Below are 26,113 nucleotides of genomic sequence, written 5' to 3' on the forward strand. Positions count from 1 at the left end.
AAGAAGGATAACCCATGTCTTCGCATACACACCTTCCTTGCTAGCATAATCATTCTCATCGAATTCTGCCTTCTAACTCAAGTCTTCAGTGAAGCAACTTGAAAAGGAGCAGATGCTTCTTCCTAAACAAATCACCCGAGAGAACTCAATAGATGAACAAAATCTCTTGTAGGGACAGAATTGTTATGCCATAAAAAATCAACAACTGGCCCGAGTTCATAGCAAGTGATTTTCAGGACTAAAATGTGGCCTAGTTTTTCAGAATTTAAATTACAATCTCTTGTTTGCCGCATCAGCTTAAAGAGTTTCAGGAACTGCCGCTATCAGCACCCAATGTTGCTTAATAATTCTCCATTTTTTAGGTACAAGGTATTACACAACCTTACACTGTTGAAATTTACTAAAGTCAGAACAGAAGCATAATCCAAATTTTATCTTTAGATATTCAAAGACTGAGAACAATGTATGCCTCAGAACATTGTATTACTTGATAAAAACTCTACTGAACATTTTCAGGGTACTAGAATCAGTTCCAGCTGTCAGGACTTATGAAAAGAAGAAATCCCTTTGCCCTGTCTCAATCAGTAATGTCCTCCTTCCCAGTTTTGAAGAATCACCATCCAAAATATTAAGCACATAAACTAGGGACAAAAGAACAAATAAAAAAGAAAGTAAAATCTAAGTTTCCCCCATCAGAAAAACAAAATAAAGCTTAACAAACTCAGTACAAAATTACAATCCTAATTTCTTTTCTGTACACCTAATAGTCATGTAGAAACTTACCTCTTCCTCCAACTCTTTCGATTCCATCTTTTAAAAAGCTCAGATTAAGATGATATTATTTTCAAATTAAAATACCCTAACAGGTTAATAAACTACATGTTGAACTAACCACCTCATATCCTTGAGAAAGATTTCAGATCCTAATACATTTTTCCCTGTCCTGTTTCCACACAGTGATCCTGTTTTGATGTGTGTGGTAAAAGGGTGCCGTAGGTGGTGTTTTGACTACCAACCTATAACCCATTTTCATGGACCTCACTCCTTACTAAATATTCACACATATGCATGTATATATGTGTTTTTAAATATCATCCATATTACTACCCTCTTAAAATCTACAGTTGGAAAGAAAACTCCTGAATTTTATAACTAATAAAAACTGAATGTGTTATACTCCATCCCTATAAAGTACATGTTTTCTATGATATAAAAGATATTCAGATATTATTCTCCTGTAAGTAGACAGGGGATTTTACTGTCTTACATAGGGCTGCTTTAAAGCAAATGGAGAATAAAAAATGTTTGTGACAGCTACTAGAAAACATACTAAGAACACTGAACATATGCTAACCAGAAAACTAGGTTCACAGTCTAGAAACTGATCTCCCCTTATTAAGGGGCCCCATTGCAAAGCTGCAAGTGCTAGTTGCTCCCATTTAATTAAACAGTCAATATCACAGGTTTTAAGGTCTAGTCCTTTGGAAAAAAGATCAAACAATCCTTGAGCCACATCTTCATTCTCTGTATTTGTGATGTAACACTTGTTCTCAGAACATATTGAATCAGGAGCTACCTGTTAAACAGGAGTTGGGTAATTTCCATTGCTTATTCCAAGAATAAATGAAGCATTCTACTTAATGCTTCCTCTATTGTAAAATAGATAAAAGGTAGCATTGATTCCTATTTACTTGAGCAATACAAGGAAACTATGTTATGTACAAAATCTACCTAAAATTACCAGTGAATTGAAATAATTACCTGAAACACTCAGGTGGAAGAAAAGGAAACTCCTTCACCTAAATATATCTAGAAAATTGCTCAAATTTTCTATCTGCTGCATCTGCTCAGAACTGTACAGTAGGTGCCAACATATTTTAAATACAGTTTGAGGAAAAAACTGTATTAAATTTGTAATACTCAAGTCACATTTGACTTCCGCAGTTACAAGAGGTGCTCAACATGACTTGTTACCTGTATATACTGAGTATTAAAATTTTAATACAGTTTTTTTTTTTCTTAAAATGTGTATACATTTTTTGGGCACCCTCTGTATTATGGATGCTTAATAGATGCACTCAGATGGTTAAAATTCTAGATCGGGCAGGAACTGTTCAGAACATTTAGTCCAAAGATTATTAATTTAAAGCTCTATAGAGGCTAAGAAGTTGAAATGAATGAGGGATTTGAAGAGTGCATGTCTATTTAAGCAAGCACTATTCAGTATGAGCTTCTTTTTACCATACAAAAATGGGAAAGAGTAGTCTTCTTTTTCAAGAGAATCCAAACTCCAGACTTTTCTATGAAGCCAGATATTTTTATATTTTCTTGAATGTTAATAACTGATTCATAATTTTCTTAAACAATACACAGCCAGTTTTGACCAGCAGACTGTAATAGTCTCATTTTCTGATTATTAGAGTTTTAAAACTGAGACTCCTTCTCCAGAGAATAAATGACTTTACAAGATCACAACAATCTGAATGGAACTGGAGACCATTCTCCGAAGTGAAGTACTTCAAGAATGGAAAAACAGGGGCGGTGCCTGTGGCTCAGTGAGTAGGGCGCCGGCCCCGTATGCCGAGGGTGGTGGGTTCAAACCCAGCCCCGGCCAAACTGCAACAAAAAATAGCCGGGCGTTGTGGTGGGCGCCTGTAGTCCCAGCTACTAGGGAGGCTGAGGCAGGAGAATCGCCTAAGCCCAAGAGTTAGAGGTTGCTGTGAGCCATGTGACGCCACGGCACTCTACCGAGGGCGGTACAGTGAGACTCTGTCTCTACAAAAAAAAAAAAAGAATGGAAAAACAAACACCACATGTGCTCACTATTAAATTAGAACTAACCAGGGCAGCGCCTGTGGCTCAGTGATTAGGGCGCCGGCCCCATATGCCCAGCCCCAGCCAAACAGCAACAAAAAAATAGCCGGGCTTGTGGCGGGCGCCTGTAGTCCCAGCTGCTTGGGAGACTGAGGCAAGAGAATCGCCTAAGCCCAAGAGTTAGAGGTTGCTGTAAGCGGTGTGACGTTATGGCACTCTACCCAAGGGCGGTACAGTGAGACTCTGTCTCTACCAAAAAAAAAAAAAAATTAGAACTAACCAATCAGCACTCGTATGCACAACAGAAATCAAGCAGGTGATAGGGGAGAGAAAACGATGTGTGAAATCACACCTAATGGGTACAATGTACACTATCTGGGTAATGGACACCCTTACAACTTTGACTCAAGCAGTACAAAAGCAATCCATGTAACCAAAACATTTGTATTCCTATAATAGTCTGAAATAAAATAGGCACATAGAATAGAGAACCCAGAAATAAAACCATAAACCATATACCTGCAATCATCTGATCTTTGACAAAAGAGACATACACTGGAGAAAGAACACCCTTTCAACAAATAGTGCTGGGAAAATTGCATAGTCATATGCAGAAGAATGAAACTTGCTCCCTAACTCTCACCATATATAAAAATCAACTTGAGATGGATTAAAGACTTAAACATAAGACCTGAAACTGTAAAAATCCAGGAAGCAAACCTAGGGAAAACTCTTTGGACATTGGTCTAAACAAAGGCATTGTGACCAAGACCTCAAAATCCCAGGCAACAAAAACAAAAATAGACAAACTAAAAAGCTTCTGCATAGCAAAAGAAATAGTCAAAGAATTCATAGACCCTGTAGGTTGGAAGAACCTAAATATTTGCAAACTATCCAACAGGGGACTAATATCCAGACTATACCAGGAACTCAACCACAACAATAAACAATTCCATTAAAAAGTAGGCAAAGAGCATAAATAGATATTTTTCATAAGAAGATGTACAAGTGGCCAACAGGTATATGAAAAGACACTCACTATCACTAATCAGAGAAATGCAAATTAAAACCACAACAAGATACCATCTTAGTCAGAATAGGTACTACTAAGAAGACAAAAAATGGTGGGCACAGTGCTCATGAGTATAAAATTGCATTCTAGGAGGCCGAGGCATGTGGGTTGCTAGCCTCAGGAGTTCAAGACCAGCCTGAGCAAGAGGGAGACCCCGCCTCCTCTAAAAACAACATTGTAGTGGGTGCCTGTAGTCCCAGCTACTTAGGCACCTGAGGCAAGAGGATTTCCTGAACTCAGAAGTTTGAGGTTGCTGTTAGCTAAGCTAATACCACAGCACTCTAGGCTGGGCAACACAGCAAGACGGTCAAAAAATAAAATAAAGCCGGGCGCGGTGGCTCACGCCTGTAATCCCAGCACTGTGGGAGGCTGAGGAGGGAGAATCGCTTGAGCTCAGGAGTTCGAGACTCGCCTGAGCGACAGTGAGACCCCGACTCCTGAAAAAAATGGAAAAACCCAGCCGGGCGCCGCGGCGAGCGCCTGTAATCCCAGCGGCTTCCGGAGGCTGAGGCAGCGGGGTGCCCGCAGCCCGAGTCTGAGGTTGCGTGAGCTACCACGCCCACTGCACTCTGCTCAGGGCCATAGGGTGGGACCCTGTCTCAACAAAAAAATAAATAAATAAATAAATAAATAAAATTATAAGAAGTTAAAAAGTGAATAAATGCCTGGCATGGTAGCTCACGCCTGTAATCCTAGCACACTGGGAGGCCGAGGCAGGTGGATTGCCTGAGCTCACAAGTTTAAGACCAGCTTGAGCAAGAGCAAGACCCCATCTCTAAAAATAGCTGGTCACTGTGGTTGGTGCCTGAGTCCCAGCTACTCAGGCTGAAGCAAGAGGATCACTTGAGCCCAAGACTTTGAGGTTGCTGTGAGCTAAGACGCCACAGGACTCTACCAAGGGTGATCAGGTGAGACGTTGTCTCAAAAAAAAAAAAAGAGAATAGAATTTGGGACTTTAGGTACATCTTGGTTAAATTTTGAGATATTAGTTGCTTTTATACTCTCACATGTTTCTGAGGTCACAGCTGTCATTCAAATACCAGTAATTTGCTTAAGACGCATTTTTAGTTCGTGTTATTTCTGAATTAACTTATTTAGTGTAATTTTCCCTAATTAAAAAAAAAAAGAAGGAAACCACTGCTGAAGATCAACAAAACTTAAAGAAATGTTTTAAAATTCCTTGACAACATCTATGCTATAAAACATTCATGCAAAGAGAAACCTTACATTAAGATTTCGTGGAAAGACAAACATGATATAAATATAGAGAGATTCGTAATTCAAACATATTTTGCAGCTACTTAAATATTTAGCGAAATAAGTAAAATTAGCATAAAAATTTTAAAACGCCAACTCACCATTTCTGTGAGAATTACAATTGGTGAAAATGCAGAGTTTATGAAATTATGAACATCAGTTTGAAATAAATATTTCATAATCTGAAACTTGAGAGCATCTTCTGTTGATTGATAAATAAAAATATGTTAGCATATTTTATAGCAGCTCCTGAATCTCATTTCTTCTTTAATTGATGCATTAAAGAACAAATAACCTAATCACAAATAAGAGATGTAAAGCAACCAGGAAAGAAAAAGACTATTTACAAGCCATCAAAAATTAGCTTGGCAGAAGATTTCTAAAGAATCCAAGATTGAAGACATCATCTTCAAAAGCTTAGTGAAATATTCCTGTAGAATTTGTAAGACATGGATAACCAGCTGAGAGAAACTTCTGAAGTGGTTGTGCCTGTGAGAATCCTTCATGATGTCCAGGGCCCACCCAGCTCTGATGTCCCCTGGTGACCTGAAAGACGTTTTCTCCCTTGATGAGATTAGTTAGATTGCTTTCTGTCTCTACTGTAATTTTGACATTATTAATGGGATTACAGAGGTTTACATTTGTTCCCGAACCAAATAATTGGGTACATTTCATTATAAAATATTTCCATTCTACATATGTATGTATATTTTAAACATTCTACATACCTTTAAAAGATACTTGGACTCCCTGATAAATAGGGTGAACAATTATAACAACTGGAGTTGAAGATGTTTTTTAAAAGAATGAAAATAACATTAATTCCTTCATATCAAACAAATCTTTAGAGATTAAGGAACTGTATTCAAAATATACACTATATACCCAATAAAAGAAGATTAAGAAACTAAAAAAAAAAAAAGAACAAATAACCTATTTCTTACCTTCTTGAGGAATGTAACTTTGAGTAGACAAAGAATTAGCAGTTGAAACCATCTGACTGTTTGGCAAGGAATTTTCCATAGATCTATCTATTTCCACCTGAGAAGGACCTTCCTTGTCTACTGATGGTTTTGATTTTTCATAATTATTTCTAGAAGACGGAGTTTTGAAATGTACTTCTTCATGAATTCTCACGACTGACTCTATCTTAGAAACTGTATCTGCAAATAAATAAAAAGAAGCGTAACTTCAAGAGAATCACCTAAGCCCAGGAGTTGGAGGTTGCTGTGAGCTGTATGACGCCACGGCACTCTACCAAAGGCAACAAAGTGAGACTCTGTCTCTAAAAAAAAAAAAGAAAAAAGAAAAAAAAAGAAGGTGGGAATCCCACCTAATATAAAAAAAAAAGAGAGAGAGAGAGAGAAGTGTAACTTTTTAAAAATACTTGCTTTGTTGTGGGCTTTCTTTTTATTTTCTAGCAGGTTGTTCTTTGAACCTTTCTGGTCACTGTGGCACTTCATTACAGAAAGAATGCATTAACACATAAATTATAGCCTGTATTGGTTCCTGTTGTTGGTGTAATAAATTACCTCAAATGTAGAGACTTAAACAATACATATGTATCCTCTTAGAGTTCTCAAGGTCAGAAATCCTAAAACCAAGGTGTTGGCAGGGCTGCATTCATTCTGGAGATCTAGGGGATGATCCACTCCTAGCCTTTCTACTTTCTGGAGGCCTCCTGCATTCCTTGGCTCATGGCCCCATCTTCCATTTTCAAAGCCTGCAGTGCAGCATCTTCTAACCTCTCTCTCAAATTCTTACCTTCCTCTTATAAAGAACTTTATAAGATTATATTATATTAGGCCCATAAAAATAATGTATTAAGAACATATTTACATGGTCTGGGGATTAAGACATGGACATCTTTGCAATGTCTTTATTAAGCCTCCCACATAGTCATTCTTTATTCTTTGACCAAGGAGGAAATTTTTTTTTTTTTTGCGGTTTTTGGCCGGGGCCAGGTTTGAACCCACCACCTTCTGTATATGGGGCCAGTGCCCTACTCCTTTGAGCCACAGGTGCTGCCCTTTTTTTTTTTTTTAATTGTCAGGGATTCATTGGGAAGAAATGATTTTTACTGTACTTTGGAAACTCATTATTATATAAGCACAATTGGAGTCTTTTTGTAAAATAGTTCTTAATACTGTAATGTAAGTAACTGCCCCTAATTTATCCGTTTTGTAAATTCACATATTAGCATATTAGTTTTTCTGTAAACACAGTTATCTCAACTCTTAACCTTTTACAAACATTAATTTAAGGTCAGTGATTCATCTTTCTTATGTACTCTTTCTAATTAAGGCAAGTTTTCATTTGTTATTCCTTAAAAGAGTTGTTGAGATTACCTAAAAAGGGGCAGGGCAAGGTGGCTCACACCTGTAATCCTAGCACTCTGGGAGGCTGAGGTGGGAGGATCACTTGAGCTCACAGGTTTGAGACCAGCCTGAACAAGAGTAAGATCCTGTCTCTACTAAAAATGAAAAACTGATGCAAGAGGATTGCCTGAGCCCAAGAGTTTGAGGAGTTTCTGTGAGCTAAGATGCCACAGCACTCAACCAAGAGCAACAAAGTGAGACACTCTCTCAAAAATAAATGATCTAAAAAGATTGATCATTTTAGCCATTTCGGTAATATCAGAAAATAGGGCTTGTGGCTTTATATAAATCCCTTTTTTAGGACTCCTTTTTTAAAACAAATTCATGCATGATACCAGGTTAATGTTAATGAAAAGTTCTCTAACAGTCTAGGTCTCCAATATTTTTAGTAATTGTAATGTTTTGACATAGCCCATATTATTTATATATGACGTGTCTTTTTTTGTGAAATGTAAAAGAATATCTGAATATTTTCATAAGTCTCTCAAAACTAGATATAATTGCATGAATGCCCTATTGTCCATTAATTATTTACTAAGTTTAGACATTTTCCCAGGATCACTATATGAAATATACTGAGACAGAGCCTACTATGTCACCGTTGGTAGAGTGCAGGGACATCACAGTTCACAGCAACCTCAAACTCTTGGGCTTAAGCAATTCTCTTGCCTCAGCGTCCCAAGTAGCTGGGACTACAGGTGCCCACCACAATACCTGGCTATTTCTTTGTTGCAGTTGTTTAGCTGGCCCAGGCCAGTTTCGAACCCACCATGTTGGTGCATGTGGCTGGCGCTGTAACCACTATGCTATGGGCACCGAGCCAAAATATATATTTTTTAAAGACAGGGTCTGGTGATGTCACTGTCTTGCTCAGGCGGTGTGCAGTGGCTGCTCACAGATGTGACCACAGCACATTACAACCTTGACCTTCGGGGCTCACACAATCCTCCCACCTAAGCTCACAAATACCTGGGACTACAGGCATGCACCACTGTGCCAGTGATATAAAATTTCCTAAAATGGTTTTCAGAATGCCAAGGATTTTCTATAATTATGCTCTAAAATATTTTTACACATCAATATTTTGAATCTTCTCTATTTCCGGACCTAACATTGTTTCATTTTGTTTTATTGTAGTCTCATATTCTTTGTGATTACTACAATCTACTTTGTCACAAATATTCCTTTAGGATCTAACAAATTTAGAGCAAGAAAATGTTTCTTTTAATTAGCCCTTGACAGTCTAGGTCTCTAATGTTTTTAGTTATAAAAAGTACCATACCTGTACTTTCTGAAATTGGGAAAGGGTTAGAAACTGAATATCTATACGCTGGTTGAGAATGTTCATGAAGTAGAGAGCTCACATTTTGGGAAATATTAAATTATTACATATATTTCTAGAAAGTAGGAAAATCAGCTAGTTCTAATGGAAACATGTTTCCATCTGGGTTTGCAACTTTATTGGCTTCTTCCCATGAAGGGTTTCTGTTATTCCAAGGTTTAATTGCTTTTGTATTGCTGGCAAATATTTGCTGAGTTTCTACTCTGTTCATCATAGAGACAGCAGGATGAATATGTAGGAAAGTCATATTACATAATTCTTTACTTAAAATACAATCCACGTGTTTTTAATGATAGGAGCTGCTCAACACTCAGGCATCTAGACGTTTCCTCTTGTACTCTGCTCTATTCTGTTGTCCCCTGTTGAACTCCCAGAACTGAGAGACTAGAGGGAGAAAGTTGAAAATTTTTACCTTATTTTTGGTTGAGTTTTCTTATTACTTTGCGCAGTTAAAGAAAGCCCATATTGGCTTGGTGCCTGTTTCTCAGCTGCTAGGGCGTCAGCCATATACACCAGAGCTGGTGGGTTGGAACCCAGCTCGGGCCTGCCCAACAACAATGACAACTACAACAAAAAAATAGCCAGTGTTGTGCCGGGCACCTGTAATCCCAGCTACATGGGAGGCTGAGGCAAAAGAATAGCTTAAACCAAGAGTTTGAGATTGCTGTGAGCTGTGACACCACAGCACTCTACTAAGGGCGGCATAGTGAGACTCTGTCTCAAAAAAAAAAGAAAGAAAGAAAGGAAGCCTGTGTTATCATTGTTCTCCTTAGGAAAAACAAAACAAAGCAAAACTACTGACTTAGAATAAAGTATAATTTAAGAATCAAGACTGTCTTTAATAAAAAAAAAAAGAATCAAGACTGGTTTTGAATTATTGACATTTTCCTTAGTTTAGGTTTCTAAGAAAAAAACATTCAAATACAGTTGTGTTAAAAAAGTGTAAATGAGCTAAAAAGTGAGTGTGAATCTACCAGAATAGGAAGTCAGTAGACATCACCTAAAATAGGTGAATCAAAGCGGAACAGTGTAAAAATTCTATTCTGAAAACTAAAGATAAAAAAGATTTGCTCTGGAAACAAAAACAAGAAAAGTATCGTTTCTGGTACAGAGGTGAAAATAGAGGTAGACAGAAGGAACAGAAATTGATTTTTTTCCCAGAAATTCTTGGTTTTTTTATTGTTAACCTCTATGAATGGTAAAAATCATTTAGCCTTCAAATTTGATTCTAAAAAATATAGTTTTAAATGTTCCATATGATACTTTTACTAAAATATTAAATTTTACCAATTATATATTTTAATTTTATACCTACACTTGCTAAGTTGTTCTGAAATCCATCTTAGAAGTCTGGTAAGGATGGTGGGAGAAAGAGAGAATCCTCCCTGTTTTTAATGTTAGATTTCTTGCTGGCTAAAATTTAAAACTGAGGCACAGAGACTTAACTGCTTTACTGAATCTATTCATTGGTCCCATCAATTATCTTTGTTAAGAAATTCTATTTTATATTCCAACACTTAATTTTAAGCTATGTATTTACTTATGAGATTTTCTTTTCTTTTTTCTTTTTTTTTTTTTGTAGACACAGAGTCTCACTTTGTCGCCCTCAGTAGAATGCCGTGGCATCAAACAGTTTACAGTAATCTCCAAATCCTAGGCTTAGGCGATTCTCTTGCCTCAGCCTCCCGAGTAGCTGGGACAACAGGTGTCCCCCACAATGCTCGTCTTTTTTTTTTGTTGCAGTTTGGCTGGAGCCAGGTTCGAACCAGCCACCCTCGGTATATGGGGCCGCTGCCCTACCCACTGAGCCACAGGTGCCGCCCACTTATGAGATTTTCTGAACATAGATTTGAAATATTTCTTTTGTTGACCCATGTCCTATAAAGAATCAGGAGACTAATGATTTCCCAAGTTCCTTTATCTTAGCTGAAATTTGCTGGCTGAGCCCGGTTGCTCAACCTATAAGCCTAGAACTCTGGGAGGCCAAGATGGGAGGATTGCTGCAGGCTAGTAGTTCAAGACCAACTTGAGCAAGAACAAGACCCTGTCTCTACAAAAAATAGGAAAAATTAGCCAAATGTAGTGGCATGCACCTGTAGTCCTGCTACTAGAAAGGCTGAGACAGTAGAGCTGTTTGAAACAAACAAACAAAAAAGGACCTTGGCACTATTTAAATTTTAAACCTGTTTACAATAATACTTTGGTAAAAATTAAGAGTCTTTGTAAAATACCTTAAGGTTGGGCAGTGCCTGTGGCTCAGCGGGTAGGGCACTGGCCCCATATACTGAGGGTGGTGGGTTCAAACTCGGCCCCAGCCAAACTGCAACAAAAAATAGCTGGGTGTTGTGGTGGGTGCCTATAGTCCCAGCTACTCAGGAAGCTGAAGCAAGAGAATCGCCTAAGCCCAGGAGCTGGAGGTTGCTGTGAGCTGTGACTCTATAGCACTCTACTGAGAGTGACAAAATGAGACTCTGTCTCTATAAAAAAAAAACCTTAATGTCTTCTTAGAATATCAATAGATCTCAGGTTCGGCACCAGGTCTGGCCGGTTCGAACCCAGCCCGGGTTTGCCAAACAACAATGGCAACTACAACAACAAAAAAAATAGTCAGGTGTTGTGGTGGGCACCTGTAGTCCCAGCTTCTTGGGAGGCTGAGGCAAAAGAATCACTTAAGCCCAGAAGTTGGAGGTTGCTGTGAGCTGTGATGCTACAGCACTCTACCCAGGGTGACAGGTTGAGGCTCTGTCTCAAAAAATAAATAAATAAATAAATAATATTAAAAATCAGTTAAATTATGTCACAGATGTTTTCATACCAACCTGACTCACTGTATCTACTTTCCAACGATATAACTTTCTCATTATCGGTGGGATAATTTCCAGCCAAAACCTCTTCTGGTTCATCATTTTCAACTACAGTATTTTGATCCAATATCTCTTTGGGAAATGATGATTCTGTTTCCTTTGGAACGTTCTGGAAGCTCCAAGGGTTGTCAAAATTACCCAAGAATTTTTTCAAATATGGCAAGGTTAGAGAATCATCTGTTTTTTCTAAGACTCTTTTATTATCTATTTGATCTTCTGTCTCCATAATTTTTATCATTTGCATTTCTTGTTCCTTATGAGGGTCAAATTCACTTGTTGGAGGATGTTCACATTTATCTCCTTCACCATCTTCATTTTTTCCATCATCTGATATAATTTGATGTTCATTGGCATATGCAAAGCCTAGTAGGCCAAAGCCAAAATCAAACCAATTTGGCTTGAGAATTGAGCTATCATTGGTAATTTTATCTTCTTTTCCAGATAATATTTCTGTATATGGAACTGTGGCTTCTTCATCAGGTGATATGGAATTGGGAACATCTTGTAGTGGTGGATCGCTTTCTTTGGACAATAATTCAAGCTCTGTATCCTCCTCTCCTAAACCTAAATAACTTGTAAATCCACCACCAAACCAACCAGTGGCCTGAGGTTTAAGAGAGTGCTCTGACTCAGATGCTAGTTCTGACTGTTTATCTGGCACAGAGTCAAGTTCTGATGGAGGTTCTTTCTTTTGCTCTGTTTGGTCTTCACCATTATTTAATTCCTCTTGGTCATCCTCACCTTCCACTGCTATTTGCCTGCTGTGAAATGAGCCTTCTTGTACAGGTTCAATAACTGATTCACAAGGCTTCTCTTCAGCTCGTCTGCTTCCCGATCCGAACCATCCTGTTACTTTAGGCACAGCTGAGGATGGTGGGACCTGATCCTCTTCTGGTATGTGATCTGGTTCCACACTTTCAGCTTCTACTTCTTCCCAGTCTTGTGGTTCACTGGTACTTCTGATGTCTTCAGGAGCCTCTGATGCTGGAAATTGGTCTTCAAACAAATTACTTTCAGAAGTTGCATAAAATCCAGATTCTATCTCCAAATCATTTTCATATATACTAAATATTCGGTCTTTATCTTCTTCATATGCATATATATTTTCACCTTTATCACTGTTTAACTCACTATCTTCATTTTCAAATGTGTAGCTTAGTCCAAGAAGACAAAGAAAGTCAGATTCCTAAAAGGAAAAACAAGTATGATCGACATAAATGCACTAAAGCTCCTTGTTTCTCCCTGAGTCATTTAAGATGAATGACTATGATTTTCCCAAGACCACAGAGCTACCTCAAGAGCAGAACAAAAATGGAAATCAAATCTTCTAATTTCAAACACATATATCACAACTGACTTCTAGAAATGATCTAAACCTAAATAAAAATAACACTCCTTCTGCATTATGGTTATTTGTTATTAAAGAGTTGAAAAGTTTGAGAAGCAGAGACCATCAATCCTTTGAGTATACTTTGCAAATAAACTCAGATGAAAAGGCATACATCCCCTACAAAATCTTATATTTCCAGAGAGTATATTGACAGATGCATCTGCATAGTGATTTGAGGAAGGGTGCTATGGTTTGAATATGTCCCCCCAAACCAGGTGTTGAAAACTTAATCCCCAAAGCAACAGAGTTGGGAAGGGAGGCCTAATGAGAGGTGATTAGGCCTTGAGGGCAGAGTGAATGGATTAATTCCATGATTGCAAAAGTGGGCTCATTATCCCAGGAGTGGGTTCCTTATAAAAGGACCAGGTTAGTCTCTTCTTTCTATCTCTCTCTCTCTCTCTCTCTCTCTCACTCTCTCTTTCCCACTCGCCTTCCACCACAGGATAACACAGCAAGAAGGTCCTCACCAGGTGTTAGCTTGATATTGGACTTCCCAGCTTCAAAACTGTGAGAAATAAATTTGTTTCTTTTTTTTTTTTTTGAGACAGAGCCTCAAGCTGTCACCCTCGGTAGAGTACTGTGGCATCGTAGCTCACAGCAACCTCCAACTCCTGGCTCAAGCGATTCTCCTGCCTCCACCTCCCAAGTAGCTGGGACTTAAATTTGTTTCTTTATGCATTATCCAATCTCTAATATTCTGTTGTAGCAGAACAAAATGGACTAAGACAAAGGGAAACTGCATAACATATGATTACAGCTCAGACAGACCAGAGCTTCTAAAGACCAGAGCTTCTAAAGTATGAAGACCTGATTAGAAGTTGCCCTAAAACATTTAGGTTTCTTTTATTGAGATGTTGCACATGAGCGGTGCCTGTGGCTCAAAGGAGTAGGGCGCCAGCCCCATATGCCGGAGGTGGTGGGTTCAAACCCAGCCCCAGCCAAAAACTGCAAAAATAAAATAAAATAAAAATAAAGTATAGTGCTACTTTAAAAAAAAAAAAAAAAAGAATAAACCTGGGCCACGCGAGGTGGCTCACACCTGTAATCCTAGCACTCTGGGAGCCCGAGGTGGGTGGATTGCTTGAGCTCAGGAGTTCCAGACCAGCCTGAGCAAGAGTGAGACCCCATTTCTAAAAACAGAAAAACTAGCTGGGCGTAGTGGCACCTGCCTATAGCTACTGGCACATGCCTCCCAGCTACTCAGGAGGCTGAGGTAAGAGGATTGCTTAAACTCAAGCGTTTGAGGTGGCTGTGAGCTATGATGATGCCATATCATTCTAGCCAGGACAACAAAGTGAGACTCTGTCTCGAAAACAAAAAATAAAAAAGAAACAGACTCTGGAGTCAAAGCTTTGGATTCAACTCCTAATCCTGTCATTTACTAACTCTGTGACCTTGGGTGAACTATACAACCTTTCTCTGCCTCAGCGTCTCATCTGTAAAATGGGGATACTGACTAACCAAAGCTACTTTATAGCGATGTTCTGAGGATTAAATAAGTCAAGTGCTTAAGATACTGTCTCTAGGAAACACAAGTTTAGCCCAGCCCAAAGTTACACTACCCCAGAAGCAGCCAGAATTGTGGGGTAAAGGGCTCAATCCTCCTGCTTTAGGACAACTCTGATGGACCATCCCAGCTTCAGAGCTTCCTAGGGAATAAACTGAGACTTTGTAACAACTGCATGACATTTCAGTCTCCCAGTATACCCAGTCTTACTTTTTCTTTTATTCCCCAATAGGCCCTATTTCCAAGAGTACTTCCCAGCAAACTTTTTGGCTGCAAAGATTTATCCTGGTGTCTTTTTCCCAAGGAACTTTTTTTTTTTTTTTTTAGTGATAGCTGAAGGCTATGAGACTAGGGAACTTGACATAGGAATTTGAAGCCTCTATAGTCTTACTATGTGCCTGGCATTATAAGGTGCTGGGATTCTATAGTAAAAAATGGAAAAAAAATAATCGTAGGCTGGGCACAGTGGCTCATGCCTATAATCCCAGCACTTTGGGAGGCGGAGGTGAGAGTATCACTTGAGTCCCAGGATTTTGAGACTGACCCGATCAAGAGCAAGACCCCATCTCTATAAAACAATAGAAAAGTTAGCTGGGCATGGTGGCACATGCCTGTAGTCCCAGCTACTCAGGAGGCTGAGGCAGGAGGATCTTTGAAGCCCAGGAGTTTGAGGCTACTGTGAGCTATAATGACAGCCCTTCACTCAAGCCTTGGGACAGAACAAGATCCTGTCTCAAAAAAAAGACGAACACACATAAAGCTGCACATAATTAATGTACATAATTTGTGAGCTTGGAGAAATGTATATGATGTATCATTACCCTGGTCCAGGTAATAACCATATTCATTGCTTCTAAAAGTTTCCTAGGAGACACTGATGTTTAAGCTGTGGCCTAAAAATAAGAAAGAACTAGCTGGGCGTTGTGGCGGGTGCCTGTAGTCCCAGCTACTCGGGAGGCTGAGGCAGGAGAATCGCTTAAGCCCAGGAGTTGGAGGTTGCTGTGAGCTGTTTGATGCCATAGCACTCTACCGAGGGCCATAAAGTGAGACTCTGTCTGTGGCTCAGTGAGTAGGGCGCCGGCCCCATGTGCCGAGGGTGGCGGGTTCAAACCCAGCCCTGGCCAAACTGCAACAACAAAAAAAATAGCCGGGCGTTGTGGCGGGCGCCTGTAGTCCCAGCTGCTCAGGAGGCTGAGGCGAGAGAATCGCGTAAGCCCAGGAGTTGGAGGTTGCTGTGAGCCGTGTGACGCCAGGGCACTCTACCCAAGGGCGGTACAGTGAGACTCTGTCTCTACAAAAAAAAAATAATAATAAGAAGAAGAAGAAGAAAGAACTAGCCAAGTGAAGAATTTGGGGAAAGCATTCCAATAAGAAGAAATGGCCTGTTTGGATCCTGGGCTGGGAAAGGGGTTGGCATGTTCTAAGAACAGTCCAAAGGCCAGTGTGGCCAGTAGCATGGTTAACGGGAGGGGGAGTGGCACAAGATAGAGTTAGCAAGAGTGCAGGAGCAGATCACGTGGGCCTGTGAGGCCAGACTAAGGAGTCTTGGCTTTATTCCAGGTCCAGTGAAACCCCCTGAACGTTTTTTCTTTGTTTCTTTTTTGGTAGAGACAGAGTCTCACTTTATCACCCTCAGTAGAGTGCCATGGCATCACACAGCTCACAGCAACCTCCAGCTCCTGGGTGTAGGCGATTCTCTTGCCTCAACCTCCCAAGTAGCTGGGACTACAGGGCCCACCACAATGCCCAGCTATTTTTTACTGTTGTTGTTGCAGTTTGGCCGGGGGCTGGGTTTGAACCCGCCACCCTCAGTATATGGGGCCGGCACCCTACCCACTGAGCCACAGGCGCCGCCCCCCACTGAAGTTTTTTAACCAAAGCAATGACATAATCTAATTTTTTGTTTTTATTTTAGCTTTCACAAGATCCATTGCTATTTAAAGAATGGGTTAGAAGAGGGCAAAAGTAGAGCCAAGGAGAACAGTTAGAAGTCTATTGTCCTATTTTAATCAAGAGATGATGGTGCTTTGAATTAGGGCTATGGTAAGAGTAGAAATGAAGAGAAGAAAATATATTCCTAGCCTGGCACGGTGGCTCACACCTGTAATCCTAGCACTCTGGGAGGCTGAGACAGGTGGATTGCTTGAGCTGATGAGTTCGAGACCAGCCTGAGCAAAAGTGAGACCCCGTCTCTACTAAAAATACAAAAACTGAGGCAAGAGGATCTCTTGAGCCCAAGAGTTTGAGGTTGCTGTGAGCTATGACGCCATGGTACTCTACCCAGAGCAACAGCTTGAGACTCTGTCTCAAAAAAAAAAAAAGAAAGAAAAAGAAAATATATTCCTGATGTATCTTAGAGATAAAAATAATAGTACCAATTATTGCACAGTAAATGGACAGCTGATCCCAGAGTTTGTGCTGGGAAAGAGCCAGAAAATTGAATTTAACTAGAAAGACTTTCTGTACAGTGACTGACTTCATGTAAAGTAAACTGGCTTAACCTGGACTCTGCATTAAATGGGCTATTCAAATTAATATATTGAAAAATCACCTTCTGATTCCTTTTCTTACTGTTCAAGCACAACATTATCAAGCTCATTAGAAACTCCAACAGTGAAGGAGATTGCAGGGATATGGGACATAAGGAAAATCAGCTTTCCCTCGGTGGGAAATAAAGTCTGGTGCTGTAGGTCACCAGTGCTGTTGTGTGTACTTCACATATGTTCACTTATTCCTCAATAATTGTGAGGTATGGGAGGCTGAGGCAAGAGAATCGCTTAAGCCCAAGAGTTTGAGGTTGCTGTGAGTCGTGTGATGTCATGGCACTCTACCGAGGGTGGTAAAGTGAGGCTCTGTCTCTACAAAAAAAACATAAATAAATAAATAAAATAAATAAATAATTTTGAGGTAACCCTGTCTTCTCCTCAGCACCCCCATTTTACAGGTGAGGAAATTGAGGCATACCAGGCTAGTAAATGGCTAGTAAACTGAACTCAGTCCATTTCTAGAATCCATGCTCTTAGCCACTAGACTCTACTGCTAGAAATTGTTCGGAAAGCAAAGTCTTTGTCGTCAACTCTGTCTCACCTAATTTTATTCACATACTCAACTATTCCTAGTGTAAATTCTCAGACCAACCATTCTGTGCATTTACTATTCAATGTACATAACCAATGGGCCCTTATACTGAGGGAAACCATCTTAGCCAATACATTATAAACTCAGTTAACAACTGAGAATCCATTTACTCACTTTAGTTGATATTTGGATTTCCTCAGATATGAACACTTCTTCAATCTGGACTGCATCTCTGGGAAAATATCCAAAGTCCTTTCCTTTCTATCAGAATGAAGAACAAAGATTATCAAGGAAGAGTGATCAAGGCAATAATGACTCTTGAGCCTAATTTTGCCCTCTGCCCTTGGTTTTTATCTAACCCAAATCACAAACTTTAATTGACTATCAGCAGCCATCTAAAAGAAAGTGAGAGAAATCATATATATATATTTTTTGAGACAGAGCCTCAACTGTTGCCCTGGGTAGAGTGCTGTGGCATCACAGCTCACAGCAATTTCCAACTCCTGGGCTCAAGCGATTCTCCTGCCTCCACCTCCCAAGCAGCTGGGACCACAGGCGCCCGCCACAATGCCCGGCTACTTTTGGTTGTAGCCGTCATTGTGGTTTGGCAGGCCCTGGCTGGATTCTAACTCACCAGCTCAGGTGAATGTGGATGTCACCTTAGCCACTTGAGCCACAGGCGCTGAGCCAGAAATCACATTCTTTTGTTATTCAAAAGAATAGCACTAACTTGAGGGAACAATAAGCCAAACTATAAAACTATCTCAAACTTGAAAAGGAAAACCATTCCACATTCTCATTTTCTTCCTTTTACCTTTTCCTTGTTGAGGTGGACCACAGATTGTACCAGATGAACTAGAATATCAGAAGATGAGACAGTGGTAGCAGTAGCCAGGCTAGAAAGAGCTGTGACATAGTCAGTGGCTTCAGGATGTTAAAATCAGAGAAGAGGTTTAAACTCTAAAATGTGGATTCATCGAGATAGTAAAAGTCCACGAGACATCTAGGGAGGTTTAGTTCCATTCTACTTTTAGGGCTCTTTGGTAGCAAACATCCTCGTAACCCAGTGTAAGCACTTGCAGGATGTCTCTCCCAAGAGTGAAGACTTCCTATAACCCACTTCCTATAACCCTCTCAACCCACTTCCTATCACTTTCAAAGTTTTTTATCATAGCCTCAAACTCCTGGGCTCAAGTGATCCCCCCCCCCCAACCTCCCAAGTAGCTGGGACTACAGGTACACACCACTGCACCCAACTAATTTTTTAAAATTTTTTGTAGAGACAATGGTTTCCCTGCATTGCCCAGAATGGTCTCAAACTCCAGGCTTCGAGTGATCCTTACACCTTGGCCTCCCCAAGTGCTGGGATTACAGGCATGAGCCATCACTCCCAGCCCCATGTTAAAATTTAAAGAACATATTTCTTTTGGTCTTGTGATCCAGCACCATTACACCTAAATTGTAATTCCTCCAACTCCGTGGTTGCTCCAACTGTTTGGAAATTGACAGCCTGTGGGTCCACAATATGGTTCCTTAAACATACCTGTATGCTCTTAAACACCAAATGCACGAAGTTAAGTGTGCCTGAAACTGCACCCTGGCTTCACATATTAAACATCACTTTGGCCAGGCACAGTGGCTCACACCTGTAATCCTAGCGCTCTGGAAGGCCGAGGTGGGTGGATTGCCTGAGCTCAGCAGTTTGAGACCAGCCTGAGCAAGAGCAAGACCCCATCTCTAAAAATAGCGGGAGGACGGGACGCTGTGGCAGGCCCCTCTGTTCCCAGGGCAACAAAGTGATACGCTGTCTCCAAAAAAAAACAAACAAGCAAACATTGCTTTTGTGTGAAACTATTATTTTACACATAGCAAACAAGAAAGAATACTTTCTTTACTTCATATGACCCCTCCTTTGTCATTTGTCTTACAACTAAGCTGGATGCCTCCAATGCATTCAAGACAGAGACTGGTATTATTTATAAGGAACCTTAAGCAGTAAGGAATCTTGGACTTGCAGAGGCTAGGCAAGCAATTCTGACCAGTGACAATCAGGAGTTCCGTCATACAGTCCCTGAAGGGAAAAGCAGGATTTCATATAGAATTGTTCCTTCAAATAATAACACAGAGGCTATAAAAGGGAGATTCGAGGTATAGGAATGGTGTATGTATCAGGCTGGTCATACCAGTTCAGCTTGAAACTAAAATTAATAACATAACATCTTTTCATTATTATTATTATTATTTTTAGACAGAGTATCATTTTGTCACCTTTGGTAGACAGTGCCATGGCATCACAGCTCACAGAAACATCAAACTCTTGGGTTTGAGCTTGAGTAATCCTCTTGCCTCAGCTTCCTGAGTAGCTGGGACTATAGGCGCCTGCCATGACACAGCTAGTTTCTCTATTTTTAGTAGAGAAGAGGTCTTGCTCTTACTCAGGCTGGTCTCAAACCCTTGAGCTCATGCAATCACCCACCTTAGCCTCTCAGAGTGCTAGGATTACAGGTCTGAGCCACCTTGCCTGGCCACATATGTTATGTATTCAGGGATGATTTAGGCTTCTAGGAATCTCAGTATATTAGGACTTTAGGCCAAATAAAAGGCTCTCCCAGTTTTTCTTTTCCATGAAAAATCCATATGTTTAGCTTCCCTAGGCTACTAGACTTTCCAAGGATCTCTTCAATAACACCCCAGCCTTTTATTTGCTCAGGAAAATATATCTTCTAATCTAATTAACTAAAACTTCCAAGTCTCTCCAAAATTGACTATTTGCAGCACCAAACAATGGCTGGGGCTGCGTGGCCGTCCCATAATCTCCACCCATACTCCTAAAGTCTCTCCAAATGTATTTTTTTTTTCTTTTTATTGTTGGGGATTCATTGAGGGTACAATAAGCCAGTTACACTGATTGCAATTGTTAGGTAAAGTCCCTCTTGCAATCATGTCTTGCCCCCATAAAGTGTAACACACACTAAGGCCCCACCCCCCTCCCTCCATCCCTCTTTCTGCTCTCCCCCCCATAACCTTAATTGTCATTAATTGTCCTCATATCAAGATTGAGTACATAGGATTCATGCTTCTCCATTCTTGTGATGCTTTACTAAGAATAATGTCTTCCACTTCCATCCAGGTTCTCCAAATGTATTTTAAAAATCTAAGTTTGAAAACTATTGCATGTGGGCCAGGTGTGGTGGCTCACATTGTAATCTGAGGTCAAAGTGGGAGGTCAGGAGTTCAAAACCAGTCTGAGCAAGAGCGAGACCCCAACTCTGCAAAAAAATAGAAAAATTAGCTGGGCATGGCTACGGGTACCTGTAATCTCAGGTGCTCTGGAGGCTGTGGAACCCTTGAGTCCAAATCCCTTGAGGAGTTTGAGGTTGCAATGAGTTATAATGATATCACCGCACTACCTGGGTAACAGAGCAAGACCCTGTCTCAAAAAAACGAAACAAAAAAATCTGCATGCTATGCAAAATAATTTCAAGGCATTCTCTTAGCCCAACCAGATTATGTTCCCAAAAGCCACTTTCAAAGAAATTTTAGAATCACCACTGAACATGATCAGTTTTTGTTTGCTTAAATATATCAAGGTTTTTTGTTTGTTTGTTTGTTTGAGACAGAATCTCACTACTTTGCCCTCAGTAGAGTGCCATGGCATCACAGCTCTTGCGTAAGCCCAAGAGTAACCTCAAACTCAACTCTTGGGCTTACGCAATTCTCTTGCCTCAGCCTCCCAAGCAGCTAGGATTATAGGCGTCTGCCACAACGCCTGGCTTTTTTTTTTGTATTTGTCACTGTTTAGCAGGCCTGGGCTGGATTCGAACCTACCAGCCCCAGTGTATGTGGCCAGCGCCCTAACCACTGACATACTGGCACTGAGCCGATGTTAAGGGTTTTTAATATTTACACAGTGCTTTGAAATTCCTTTAGTTCCATTAAAGAACCAGGCATGGTGGCTCACATCTGCAATTCCAGCACTCTGGGAGGCTGAGGTGGATTTTTTGAGCTCAGGGGTTTGAGACCAGCCTGAGCAAGAGCAAAACTCTGCCTCTGAAAAAAAAGTAGCTGGGCACTGTGGCAGGTGCTTGTAGTCCCAAGTACTCAGGAGGCAGAGGCAGGAGGATCACCTCAAGAATTTGAGGTTGCCAATGACACCACAGCACTCTATGGAGGGCAACAAACTGAGACCCTCTCTCAAAAAAATAATGATGGCTCAGTGCCTGTAGTTCAGAGGCTAGGCACCAGCCACATACTCCAGAGCTGGTGGGTTCGAATCCAGCCAGGGCCTGCCAAACAACAGTGACAACTACAACTAAAAAATAGCTGCACATTGTGGTGAATGCCTGTAGTCCCAGCTACTTGGGAGGCTGAGGCAAGAGAATCACTTAAGCACAAGAGTTTGAGGTTGCTGTGAGCTATGATGCCACAGTACTCTACCCAGGGCAACACAGTGAGACTCTGTCTCAAAAAAAATAAAAAAAGGATAAGCTGCTATCTTTGCACAAGTTGGCCATTTATTTTGCATTTAATGTTGACAACTAGATACTTACACTCCCTGCCCACAAATCTTCCCTTTCTCCTGCAAGTTTAACATAAACAGATATCTCTTCTCCTTTAGTGAAGTTCAGGTATCTGCAGTCAGGTCCTCTGTAATCTCTCACGGCTGAGACTCTGCTCATTAAAGCTATGTAAACGTAAAGAAAAACATATACACCTTAAATAAAATGTTATTTCTACCCTTCTCCAATCCATCTTACATCTCTCTAAATGCTAATTTCTTTTTTTTTCTTTTTTTGTTTTTAATGCTATTTTCTTTATATCACGTATGGCTTCAAAAACCTACATAGACTTCCCGCTGCACACAAAATCCTAAGTGTAAGCAGTTTGTATCAAGGTTGTCCATACTTGGTGCCCTTTCCCTATTTAAAAACATGTCTTTGATGGCCATAGTGGCTCCCACTTATAACCCTGACACTTTGGGAGGTTGGGGTGAGAGGATAGATTGAGGCCAGGAGTTTGAGACCAGCCAACACAGAGACCCTGTGTCAATAAAAATTTTAAAATTAGCTGGGTGTAGTGGCATGAGGCTGAGGCAGGAGGATTGCTTGAGCCTAGGAGTTTACGGTTACAATGAGCAATGATCAAGCCACTGCACTCTAGCCTGCGTGACACACTGAGATTCTGTCTTTAAAATAAAATAAACAATAAATAAAATAAAATAAAAACAACCACCTCCATTTCCTATTTCTATTCCTTTACATAGACTCAGGGCTATGATCAAGTTCGTTTATCCCTGGATTATGTTATTATCAATTTCTAGACTATAGGGAAGAAAAAGATAATCAGTTTTCTTCCTGCCACCTACTATATTCTAGGCATTCTGATAAGCACTTCCATATTTTTATTTTATTTAATCCTCAAAACAGATCTATGTGATAATTTCATTTCAGTCTAACAAATGAGCTATCTGCTAAGGCTCAGAGGATTGGTCTCACAGTTCTGGCGGAGCCCAACTTGCAATGAGGTTCTTTTCATGGCAACATGCCCTTCCTTATTCTGAGATTTTCTTCCTGCTCTTTCCTCAGCCAAGGAGCCCTCCTGTCTCTCTTTGTGCTTAACTCATGTCCTCATGTCCTGCCTCCTCTGGTAGGCATCCTGGTCATTCCAGCCTACTCTGATTGCCACTCAGAGCTTCAGTATTACGTATTGTTGTATATCTGCTTACTGATTCATATTTACCTGTTTCATCAACATTCACTAGCATAAAAACGGATGGAGAGAAACTGATCTTACATTTCATCTTATTTCCTCAGATGTGCCCACCCACCCCCAAAGCCAACCTATAGCAGGCCAGGAACTATGAGTGAATGAGAGCCACATATTCTAAATTCACCCTTCAACACACAAAGTAACACATCCACCATATTAACCATTACTGTTACATTATACTAACATGTAAAATGCTTTTTTTTTTTTTTGTAGAGACAGAGTCTCACTTTATGGCCCTTGGTAGACTGCTGTGGCCTCACACAGCTCACAGCAACCTCCAACTCCTGGGCTTAAGCGATTCTCTTGCCTCAGCCTCCTGAGTAGCTGGGACTACAGGCGCCCGCCACAACGCCCGGCTATTTTTTGGTTGCAGTTTGGCTGGGGCCGGGTTTGAACCCGCCACCTTCAGTATATGGGGCCGGCGCCTTACCGACTGAGCCACAGGCGCCGCCCGTAAAATGCTTTTGTTAAGTCATGCGATTAAAGTTATGATAACCTTACAAATTACTATACATTTGAATATTCCTTTTCATGTTCTGTGTCTGGCCCTAATGATACTAAAATGAGGTTGAAATGTAAAGAGAGAAAGATTATTATTATTATAAAATATCATCTAGTAAACTTCTCCCTATACTAAATCACATGTCCAAAAGATAGGTTATTTATGTTTATACTAATAATATTTTGCATTTTAATTTGCGTATTACAAATTGGAAATAATTTTCACATACTGGAAGGATAGAACTTTTTTAAAGCAACTCTAATACATTGTGATGTAATTTTGCACCCTAATGCTAATAACAGAAAATAAATTAAGTTCTTAAACAATAGAATGGAAATTAATTTTTCCTCATGGCAGATAAAGGAAGTTTTATATTCAATGATATAATAAAATTATAGTCTAACACTGATTTTAGTATTTTTACATAATAAACAGAGATGTTTAATATTTCATAAAGTTTAGACAGAATAAATCATAATGATGTGAAATAAAAGTTCTTTTAGAAAACTTAGGAGAATCAGAAAGTTCTGATTATGAGGTAAAAGCTAAAAAGTGGAAGGACTTCGTAAATAAAGAAGTACCAAGTGGCCCGCTGTCTTTTGCTATAGGAATCAATTATATTTATCATATAAAAATAGCGAAAGTCCTGATTAATATTTTTAAAGTATGGGTTAATAATGTTATTATAACTTCTGATATATTTCTGTATCATGCTGACCTTTGCCCTTTGTATGTTTATAGTAAATACTATTACAAAATGTTTTGCTTCCAGCATTTTTTTAGACCAAGCTACGCTTTATAATCCAAATATTTCTTAATGATATTAATGCTCATTTTTATACGCATGTCCACAATAACTTCTTACATCCTTTCAGAACCTCAATTTAAGAGAAGAAGAAGGGAGAAAAAGCAAACTTACTTTCACATTCCAAGTCACCACATTTTTTAAGGTCTGCCAGAAGTTTTGTACCCTCCAGACACTTCATCAGGGAAATAACCAAAAGGATTCTGTGAAGTCCAAGCTCCGCCATGCTAAAACAAGCAACCAGGAATCACAAACAAAGTTTGAACCAATTGTTCAGGTTTCAGATCTGTCAGCCAAAACAGCAGATACTCTCCTCTCTACACTAAATATAAGAGAAAAAAGGTGCAGAGTTTTAAAAATCCCTCCTAACTACATTTTTCCATTGGTCTACGAGGGACGAACACTCTCTGCTCTCAATCTGCAGTGTCAGGAATCCAGTAATACATAAGAGTTTAATAATTAACAAGGGTTTTTAGTTGGACTAATGTCTTATAAAGGTAGCCCGGGCAAAACTGTCTCACTTAAAGGCACCTAGCATTCCACAGGATAGGTCTGAAACAAGCCTCCACAAAACGGTAGTTAATTTCTGTTAAAGGCTTCAGGCAGATCAGTCAACAAGTACAAACCAAGTTATTTCCTACCTACAAATACCAGCTTCAATAAAGAAAGTATATAGTTTTATGCAGAAACAGTAATAATTCATATTAAAAGTATGGTTCTAAGTATGGCTTAAATGACTGCAGAAACAGTAATAATTTGTATTAAAAGTATGGTTCTAAGTATGACTTTTATGTATTAAAAGTATGGCTCACGCCTCTAATCCTAGTACTCTGGGAGGCTGAGACAAGTGGATTGCTTGAGCTCAGGAGTTTGAGACCAGCCTGAGCAAGAGCGAGACCCCATCATTAAAAACGAGCCAGGCAGGGGCGGCGCCTGTGGCTCAGTGAGTAGGGCGCCAGCCCCATATGCCGAGGGTGGCGGGTTCAAACCCAGCCCCGGCCAAACTGCAACCAAAAAAATAGCCGGGCGTTGTGGCGGGCGCCTGTAGTCCCAGCTGCTCGGGAGGCTGAGGCAGGAGAATCGCGTAAGCCCAAGAGTTAAGAGGTTGCTGTGAGCCGTGTGACGCCACGGCACTCTACCCGAGGGCGGTACAGTGAGACTCTGTCTCTACAAAAAAAAAAAAAAAACGAGCCAGGCAACATGGCAAATATCTGTAGTCCCAGCTACTTGGGAGGCTGAGGCAAGATGATGGCTTGAACCCAAAAGTTTGAGGCTGCTGTGAGCTATGACCCCATGGCACTTTACCCAGGATGACTGCATGAGACTCTCTCTCAA

General features: G+C 40.2%; 1 protein-coding gene across 12 annotated transcripts in view; it reads right to left on the reverse strand.

Moving 5' to 3' along the window:
- Positions 1-25,201, reverse strand: part of MIA2 (MIA SH3 domain ER export factor 2) — a 100,578-nt gene extending 75,377 nt beyond the window's left edge. For 6 of the 12 annotated variants that reach the window (XM_053593280.1, XM_053593277.1, XM_053593279.1 and 3 more), the window contains exons 1-6: positions 24,893-25,201; positions 22,253-22,386; positions 17,877-17,963; positions 11,683-12,913; positions 6,088-6,306; positions 5,245-5,345 (exon numbers count right to left, since the gene is read on the reverse strand). In XM_053593280.1, coding sequence (XP_053449255.1) covers positions 5,245-5,345; positions 6,088-6,306; positions 11,683-12,913; positions 17,877-17,963; positions 22,253-22,386; positions 24,893-25,004 — 1,884 coding nt within the window. In that variant the 5' untranslated portion in view covers positions 25,005-25,201. Of the gene's footprint in view, positions 1-32; positions 273-783; positions 968-5,244; positions 5,346-6,087; positions 6,307-11,682; positions 12,914-17,876; positions 17,964-22,252; positions 22,387-24,892 lie in introns of those variants that run through there. The other 6 variants (XM_053593286.1, XM_053593295.1, XM_053593287.1 and 3 more) reach the window with 6 other exon arrangements.
- Positions 25,202-26,113: the final 912 nt, after the last annotated feature.

The sequence above is a fragment of the Nycticebus coucang genome, chromosome 6, assembly GCF_027406575.1.
Source record: "Nycticebus coucang isolate mNycCou1 chromosome 6, mNycCou1.pri, whole genome shotgun sequence".
Classification (NCBI taxonomy): Eukaryota; Metazoa; Chordata; class Mammalia; order Primates; family Lorisidae; genus Nycticebus; species Nycticebus coucang.